The 10,000-nt window shown below is 47.2% G+C and overlaps 1 protein-coding gene across 1 annotated transcript; it reads left to right on the top strand.

Moving 5' to 3' along the window:
• Positions 1-3,006: 3,006 nt before the first annotated feature.
• On the top strand, positions 3,007-7,881 carry sst1.1 (somatostatin 1, tandem duplicate 1; the record flags this gene model as incomplete). Its single annotated transcript, XM_080460120.1, has 2 exons — positions 3,007-3,162; positions 7,663-7,881. 2 exons carry the CDS (start codon positions 3,007-3,009, stop codon positions 7,879-7,881), a joined length of 375 nt encoding a protein of 124 aa, XP_080316246.1.
• Between the last annotated feature and the right edge of the window lie 2,119 nt (positions 7,882-10,000).

Here is a 10,000-nt window from a genome sequence, read left to right as displayed (position 1 = left end):
ACCATTCACATCAAATAGCAAAAGAACAGTTCTTAAACCTGCAGGAGGCGCCATCACACCCCCCCCCCCCCCCCCACACACACACACACACACACACACCCACACCCACACCCACACCCACACACACACACCCACACCCACACCCACACCCACACCCACACCCACACACCCACACCCACACCCACACCCACACCCACACCCACACACACACACAGTGGACTGTAGAAACTTCTTATGGCACGTGTACCTACTCGGAGTGGGCGGAGTCATCAGAGCTTTTCCTCGTCGTGTACAAATTATCCCCCTGACATGATGTGGAGCGAAAATCCATCAGCTCAAATAATAAATTGTTTATATTTTTATATATTTATTAATAATAGTACAAAATATTGATTGTTACTCTGGTGCTTCACTGTCCGGTGTTTCGGTGTCACTGGTGCCCCTGTTAACTGGTGCCTGCTGCCAGCAGCCGTCAGCAGCAGCTGATGTTTAGATAAGACAAAGAAACGCTACGATACTTTAAACTTTAACAGAAATGTGGTTAAACGACGTTCTCCAGGACAGCTACGGGTTCTGGTCGGGTTCTTAACATCTGCTGTGAAAGAAGACGCTGGAGGAAGAAGGTCACCAGTTAACAGGGGAACCAGTTAATCCAAAACACCGTGGCTGGGAGACCTCCTGGTCCTGGTAGCGTGTCGCTCCGTGGAGCTCCTGGATCCTCTGGTCGTCTGCAGCTCCTCGCTGCTCCACTGGCGGAGTTCTGAGCGTCTCTCTCTGGTCGACAGCATTCCTGGTAGCAGGAACCAGGAAAGGACCTGGTAGCAGGAACCAGGAAAGGACCTGGTCACAGATGTTCTTCTCCTTCTAAGACTCATGAAATTTAAGTTGTACTTTAGAAAAGTTCAAAATATTGTTTTCTATAGATTAAATGAGCAGAGCCTAGGAGTGTGTGTGTGTGTGTGTGTGTGTGTGTGTGTGTGTGTGTGTGTGTGTGTGTGTGTGTGTGTGTGTGTGTGTGTGTGTGTGTGTGTGTGTGTGTGTTTCATGGCGCCCCCTGCAGTTCACACATTAACACACATCACGGCCTACACCGAGTAGACGCTTCACAGTGTGCCGCCTCTGAAATATTCAACATGGAATCAAAACACAATTAGATGTGAACACACACACACACACACACACACACACACACACACACACACACACACACACACACACACACACACACACACACACACACACACGTGACTCAGCCAATCAGTTGCAGGCATGACGACAAGCTCATCACTGTCACTGGACACTGACACGTCTGAGTCACACCTGAATGCAACACACACACACACACACACACACAATGAAAATTAGTACTTCATTTTTCATTTTAATGGAATTACTTGCTCTATAATCTGGATTTTAGTGGATGAAGATGCTCTATAATCTGGATGTTAGAGGAGGAAGGTGCTCTATAATCTGAATGTTAGCGGAGGAAGATGCTCTATTATCTGATGTTAGAGGAGGCAGATGCTCTATAATCTGATGTTAAGGAGGAAGATGCTCTATAATCTGAATGTTAGTGGATGAAGATGCTCTATAATCTGGATGTTAGAGGAGGAAGGTGCTCTATAATCTGAATGTTAGCGGAGGAAGATGCTCTATCTGATGTTAGAGGAGGCAGATGCTCTATAATCTGATGTTACGGAGGAAGATGCTCTATAATCTGGATGTTAGAGGAGGAAGGTGCTCTATAATCTGAATGTTAGCGGAGGAAGATGCTCTATCTGATGTTAGAGGAGGCAGATGCTCTATAATCTGATGTTACGTATGAAGATGCTCTATAATCTGGATGTTAGAGGGGGAAGGTGCTCTATAATCTGAATGTTAGCGGAGGAAGATGCTCTATCTGATGTTAGAGGAGGCAGATGCTCTATAATCTGATGTTACGGAGGAAGATGCTCTATAATCTGAATGTTCGTGGATGAAGATGCTCTATAATCTGAATGTTAGCAGAGGAAGATGCTCTATAATCTGAATGTTAGATGAGGCAGATGCTCTATAATCTGATGTTAAGGCGGAAGATGCTCTATAATCTGAATGTTAGATTAGGCAGATGCTCTATAATCTGATGTTAAAGAGGAAGATGCTCTATAATCGGAATGTTAGCGGAGGAAGATGCTCTATCATCTGAATGTTGGATGAGGCAGATGCTCTATAATCTGATGTTAAGGAGGGAGATGCTCTATATTCTGAAAGTTAGATGGGCATGTGCTCTATAATCTGATGTTAAAGAGGAAGGTGCTCTATAATCGGAATGTTAGCGGAGGAAGATGCTCTATCATCTGAATGTTGGATGAGGCAGATGCTCTATAATCTGATGTTAAGGAGGGAGATGCTCTATATTCTGAAAGTTAGATGAGGCAGATGCTCTATAATCTGATGTTAAAGAGGAAGATGTTCTATAATCTGATGTTAAGGAGGAATATGCTCTATAATCTGAATGTTAAGGAGGAATATGCTCTATAATCTGATGTTAAGGAGGAAGATGCTCTATAATCTGAATGTTAGAGGAGGCAGATGCTCTTTAATCTCAAGTTAGCGGAGGAAGATGTTCTATAATCTGACATCAGGAGATTATAGATTACGATCCAGTGGTGAAGTTAAAGCCAGATGTTTTCCTGTGTTCAGTGTTGTACCTGCGATCCGCTGAGCGAGTGTCGGGTTTCAGTCCAGTTGGTCGGGGGCCGTCCTCCCGGGGTCCACGGGCCTCACACTGCCAGCCAGTGGAAAAAGAACGGATCATTTCACTAAAACACCCTCCTCCTCCTCCTCCTCCTCCTCCTCCTCATCCTGCTCCTCATCCTCACCCCCCCCGCCCCTCACCCCCCCACCCCCACCCCCCGGCGTGACGTCAGCGCCGCCCTATAAGAGTGCGGCTGGCGGGACGCAGCCACAGCTTCCACACGCCGCTCAGACCTACAGCAGCCCCGCCGCACGGTGATGATGATGATGATGAAGATGATGAAGACGAGGGTCTCCTCTGCACGCCTCCGCTGCCTGCTCCTGCTGCTCCTCACGCTCAGCGCCTCCTTCAGCTGCTCCTCCGCCGCTCCAACAGACTCCAAACTCCGTCTGCTGCTGCACCGCAGCCCCGGGAGCTCCAAGCAGGTACACACACACACACACACACACACACACACACACACACACACACACACACACACACACACACACACACACACACACACACACACACACACACACACACACACTCTAACCTAATAAAACAAGTTATTGCTTCTATAAATCAATAAATCAAATTTACTGGATGAACAAACTGAGTAAAATGAAGAAATGAAGAATCTGCTTCAGTCTGAGCTCCAGAGAATCACTCTCTGGTCGGTCATCACTCTCTGGTCGGTCATCACTCTCTGGTCGGTCATCACTCTCTAGTCAGTCATCACTCTCTAGTCAGTCATCACTCTCCAGTCAGTCTTCACTCTCCAGTCAGTCTTCACTCTCCGGTCAGTCATCACTCTCCAGTCAATCATCACTCTCCAGTCAGTCATCACTCTCCAGTCAGTCTTCACTCTCCAGTCAGTCATCACTCTCTAGTCAGTCTTCACTCTCTGGTCGGTCATCACTCTCTAGTCAGTCATCACTCTCTGGTCGGTCATCACTCTCTGGTCGGTCATCACTCTCTAGTCAGTCATCACTCTCTAGTCAGTCATCACTCTCCGGTCAGTCATCACTCTCCAGTCAATCATCACTCTCCAGTCAGTCATCACTCTCCAGTCAGTCTTCACTCTCTAGTCAGTCTTCACTCTCCAGTCAGTCATCACTCTCCAGTCACCCGCCACTCTCCGGTCAGTCATCACTCTCCAGTCAGTCATCACTCTCCGTTTGGTCATCACTCTCCAGTCAGTCCTTCATCACTCTCCAGTCAGTCCTTCATCACTCTCTGGTCGGTTGGTCATCACTCTCCAGTAAGTTGTCACTCTCCAATCAGTCTTCACTCTCCAGTCAGTCCTTCATCACTCTCCAGTCAGTCAGTCATCACTCTCCAGTCAGTCAGTCATCACTCTCCGGTCAGTCATCACTCTCCATCAGTCATCACTCTACAGTGGGTCATCACTCTCCGATCGGTCGGTTGTCACTCTCCAGTAGGTTGTCACTCTCCAGTAAGTCGTCACTCTCCAGTCAGTCGTCACTCTCCAGTCAGTCTTCACTCTCCAGTAAGTCGTCACTCTCCAGTCAGTCTTCAATCTCCAGTAAGTCGTCACTCTCCAGTCAGTCATCACTCTCCAGTAAGTCGTCACTCTCCAGTCAGTCGTCACTCTCCAGTCAGTCTTCACTCTCCAGTAAGTCGTCACTCTCCAGTAAGTCGTCACTCTCCAGTCAGTCATCACTCTCCAGTAAGTCGTCACTCTCCAGTCAGTCATCACTCTCCAGTCAGTCATCACTCTCCAGTCAGTCTTCAATCTCCAGTAAGTCGTCACTCTCCAGTAAGTCGTCACTCTCCAGTCAGTCATCACTCTCCAGTAAGTCGTCACTCTCCAGTCAGTCATCACTCTCCAGTCAGTCATCACTCTCCCGTCGGTCATCACTCTCCAGTCAGTCCTTCATCACTCTCCAGTCAGTCGTCACTCTCCCGTCGGTCCTTCATCACTCTCCAGTCCTTCATCACTCTCCCGTCGGTCCTTCATCACTCTCCAGTCCTTCATCACTTTCCAGTCAGTCGTCACTCTCCAGTCAGTCGTCACTCTCTGGTCGGTCACTGCTCTCCGGTCAGTCTCTGGTTCGATTCCCGCTGTGGACGTCTCTCTGTTAAAGTGTCTGCTGCGTCCACCAAATGTCTCAAACAACCAAAAGACGTTTTATTCCCAACACGTTCAATAGACGTTCTCTATTTCAACATTGATGTGATTAAATGCAGTGATGCTGGTAACGCCTTACTCTCATAAGACTACTTCTTTCAGTAACTAGTAATCTAACACGCTACTATTTCTAAACCAGTACTCAGATTAAATTTACTCCTCCAAGTCACTGTGTTACTATTGTAACGTCCAACAGGACGAGGAAAGACACTTTATTATGAAATAGAACCGGGCTGTTATTCTAACTTAGTTACGTTTATAAATACAAGTAATCACAAGTTATCAGGAAAGTAACTAAGTTACTTTTTAAAGGCGTACCCAGTAATCAGATTACTTTTTCAAGGTAACTGTGGCAACACAGTGAGTGGTGGTCAGAGGGTGAGAGAGAGAGTGAGAGAGTGGTTGGTGGTGGTCAGAGGGTGAGAGAGAGAGTGGTTGGTGGTGGTCAGAGGGTGAGAGAGTGGTTGGTGGTGGTCAGAGGGTGAGAGAGTGGTTGGTGGTGGTCAGAGGGTGAGAGAGAGAGTGAGAGAGTGGTTGGTGGTGGTCAGAGGGTGAGAGAGAGAGTGGTTGGTGGTGGTCAGAGATTCGCAGCCACTCCTCCGTCAGTCTGCTCCAGAGCAGCAGTGACTACAGACGTAGTTCACCACCACCCAGGATGGAGGAAGTGATGATGTAAAGCGTCTTTGAGTATCAAGAGAAGAAGATACGACCAATTATTATATCATGTTAATATGATGAAGGACTAAAACTACAGAGAAGCGTTCAGTTACTTTGAGTACTGCAAACTTAAAATGAACAACTTCATTTGTTTGAATGCTGCAAAGTAGCTTCCCAAAGCCTCCGTCAGCTCCGTCAGCTCCGTCAGCTCCGTCAAGTCGTCCAGCAGACACAAACCATCATTTCCTTCTTCCATCGATAGTGAATCACTGTTCACTCCTTCTTTCCTGCTCCAGCCTGACGTCTCCTTCATTTGGCCCAAAGTCTTGTTCACGTCTTTATTTTGTTCATCTGCTCTTTTAAACTTTCAGTTCCATCTATCAACCATCCCCCCCTCTCTCTATCGCCCTCTCTCTCCTCCACCACTCCATCCTTCATAATCCAGACCGGTGAATTAATCAGATTACAATCAGAGATTACACCTTCAGCCTGAAACACGAGGAAGTTCGTCTCACAGCCATGAAATTAATCCTCCTTTCCATTTTCACCTCCGAGCTGCTCAGATTATCTGGAAGGTTCCGCTTCTGATTGGATGGATGGAGGTTCTGGTGGGAAATGGAATGGCTTGTAAACAGGCTGGGACTTCCTCACACACACACACACACACACACACACACACACACACACACACACACACACACACACACACACACACACACACACACACACACACACACACACACACACACACACACTTAGGCGCCACTCATTTAATCTCGTGTGCGTGTGTGTGTGTGTGTGTGTGTGTGTGTGTGTGTGTGTGTGTGTGTGTGTGTGTGTGTGTGTGTGTGTGTGTGTGTGTACCACATTTGAATGTTAAAACTCCAATATTTCCCTGGAAAGCAGTACTTCCTGCTCCTCACCATATTTGGAGATTCAGTGACTCCGCCCCTCTCATCTGATTAGACCTTTCAACGCCCATTGAATTCTTATTGGTTGAAATAGACATTTTGGGGCGTGTCTTAAATGCATCATGCTGCCATCAATGTCACGGTGACATCTGTCACCAGTAGGGGGCAGTACAGACAAGATTACAAGTTAGCCTTTTAGCATGTTAGCATGTTTTCCTCCAACAAAAAGCACAAATTCATCTTGTTGATCTAAGTTGTTTCATTTCAAGTGAAGTAACGTTCAATTTAATGGAATACATTTGTAAAAAGGAACAATCTCATTTTGATTTTAAAATTCTTTAAAATCAAACGATTGTAAAGAATTTTTTGATTTTAAAAGAAAAGAAAAATGAAAAAATCATAAAAGAAACATCAACAACGTATTTTCAGCAAAAATGAAAATGCTAAATCTTTTAAAAAAATTTTGTCATTTCTAATGTTTTTGTAAACTTTTATGGTAAAACAATCAAAGTTTAAGTAATAAAATATGATTAAAATGGAACTAAACTAAAAATTACATGAAAAAGTTAAAACTGTTAAAATTCCATGAACCTGAATGTTTATTAAAAAACAACAATAAAAAAAATGTAAATTCCTAAAATAATTCAGAAAAATGCAAAAACAACATTTGACAATTAAAGAATAAAAATATATAAAAAAGAACAAGTGAAAGTTTTTAACATTTAAAGAAACTTTCAATAAAAAGATCACGAACAAAATAACAATTTAACAGGCGAAGTGAGAGAAAGTGTGAACTTATTAAAGTGCCCCCTCCACCCTCCTCCACCCTCCTCCACCCCCTCCACCCCCCTCCACCCCCTCCTCCACCCCCCTCCTCCACCTCCTCCTCCCCCTCCACCCCATCCTCCCCCTCCACCCTCCTCCACCCCCTCCTCCCCCTCCACCCCCCTCCTCCCCCCTCCACCCTCCTCCACCCTCCTCCACCCCCTCCACCCCCCTCCACCCCCTCCTCCACCCCCCTCCTCCACCTCCTCCTCCCCCCTCCACCCCATCCTCCCCCCTCCACCCTCCTCCACCCCCCTCCTCCCCCCTCCACCCTCCTCCACCCCCTCCACCCCCCTCCTCCACCTCCTCCTCCCCCCTCCACCCTCCTCCACCTCCTCCTCCACCTCCTCCTCCCCCCTCCACCCCCTCCTCCCCCTCCACCCTCCTCCACCCCCCAGGACCTGTCCCGCTCCTCCCTGGCCGAGCTCCTCCTGTCGGACCTCCTGCAGGTGGAGAACGAGGCTCTGGAGGACGACGGCTTCGGTCTGAGTGACGGGCAGCCGGAGGACGTCCACATGGACCTGGAGCGGGCGGTGGGGGCGGGGCCACTGCTCGCCCCCCGCGAGAGGAAGGCCGGCTGCAAGAACTTCTTCTGGAAGACCTTCACCTCCTGCTGAGCGCCTCCTGCTGGGCGCCTCCTGCTGGGCGCCTCCTGCTGGGCGCCTCCTGCTGTACAGCCACGTGCAGACAGATTAGTTTTCTGAATGTAAAATCCATCAAACTATTTTTAATTGTCAGTTTGAATAAAATCTGTTTGAGACAAACAAACATGTGTGGGTCTGAACCTTCCAGATTATAGAGCACCGCCCCCTCAAACATCCAGATTATAAAGCATCGTCCTCCTCTAACATCCAGATTATAGAGCACCGCCCCCTCAAACATCCAGATTATAAAGCATCGTCCTCCTCTAACATCCAGATTATAGAGCACCGGCCCCTCAAACATCAAGATTATAGAGCACCGCCCCCTCAAACATCCAGATTATAGAGCACCGTCCCCCTCAAACATCCAGATTATAGAGCACCGTCCTCCTCTGACATCCAGATTATAGAGCACCGTCCTCCTCTAACATCCAGATTATAGAGCATCTTCCTCCTCTAACATCCAGATTATATAGCATTGTCCTCCTCTAACATCCAGATTATAGAGCACCGCCCTCCTCGTACATCAGATTATAGAGCACCGCCCTCCTCGTACATCAGATTATAGAGCACCGCCCCTCCTTGAACATCGGATTATAGAGCATCTTCCTCCTCTAACATCCAGATTATAGAGCACCGTCCTCCTCGAACATCAGATTATAGAGCACCATCCTCTTTGAACATCGGATTATAGAGCATCTCCCTCTAACATCAGATTATAGAGCACCCGGCCTCCTCTAAACATCCAGATTATAGAGCATCGCCCCCTTGAACATCAGATTATAGAGCATCTTCCTCCTCCAACATCTATATTATAGAGCACCGCTCCGTGAACATCCAGATTATAAGCACCGTCCTCCTCTAACATCCAGATTATAGAGCATATTCCTCCTCGAACATCAGATTATAGAGCATCTTCCTCCTCTAACATCCAGATTATAAAGCATCGTCCTCCCCGAACATCCAGATTATAGAGTATCGTCCTCCTCGAACATCAGATTATAGAGCATCTTCCTCCTCTAACATCCAGATTATAGAGCACCCCTCCTCTAACATCCAGATTATAGAGCCTCCCCCTGCAACATCAGATCATAGAGTGTCTTCCTCTCTCTAACATCCAGATTATAGAGCATCTTCCTCCTCTAACATCCAGATTATAGAGCATCCCCATCCTGTAACATCAGATCATAGAGTGTCTTCCTCTCCTCCAACATCCAGATTATAGCGCAGTGTCCTCCTCTAACATCCAGATTATAGAGCACCGCCCCCTCGAACATCAGATTATAGAGCATCTTCTCCTTCGAAATTCGGATTATAGAGCACCGCCCCCGCGAACATCCAGATTATAGAGCATAGTCCTCCTCTAACCATCCAGATTATAGAGCATCCTCCTCCTTCAAAATCCGGATTATAGAGCACCGCCCCGCGAACATCCAGATTATAGAGCATAGTCCTCCTCTAACATCCAGATTATAGAGCATCCCCCTCTAACATCCAGATTATAGAGCACCCCCGTAACATCAGATCATAGAGCGTCTTCCTCCTTCAACATCCGGATTATAGAGCACCGCCCCGCAAACATCCAGATTATAGAGCACCATCATCCCCCGAACATCCAGATTATAGAGCATCGTCCTCCTCTAACAACCAGATTATAGAGCATCGTCCCCCTAACAGCCAGATTATAGAGCATCCCCATCCTGTAACATCAGATCATAGAGCGTCTTCCTCCTTCAACATCCGGATTATAGAGCCTCCTCCTCCTCTAACATCAGGTTATAGAGCATCTAAGGATCATAAACAGGTAACTAGTTACTCTGTCTACAGTAACTAGTAATTTGATTACTTCCAGTGTGAAGAGGAACCCATGAGAAGCTGCGTCACGTTTACATCCTGATACATAGCAGATGATGATGGTGAGTAAACACAGACTGGTCTCCCATGGCAACCAGAGCAGGAGCCCTGTGATCAGAAGGTGGTCAGGTCTCTCCTGAAGCTGGACGAGCTGCTCACGACGATAGTGAGGAAATCACTCTCCGCAGACGACACTCTGCTGTGATCAGGGTCGTGTACCTACATTTTAAGGTGAGAGACC

This window comes from Lipophrys pholis (genome assembly GCF_963383615.2).
Source record: "Lipophrys pholis genome assembly, chromosome: 3".
In the NCBI taxonomy this organism is placed as follows: Eukaryota; Metazoa; Chordata; class Actinopteri; order Blenniiformes; family Blenniidae; genus Lipophrys; species Lipophrys pholis.
This window is presented reverse-complemented; position numbering and strand designations above follow the sequence as displayed.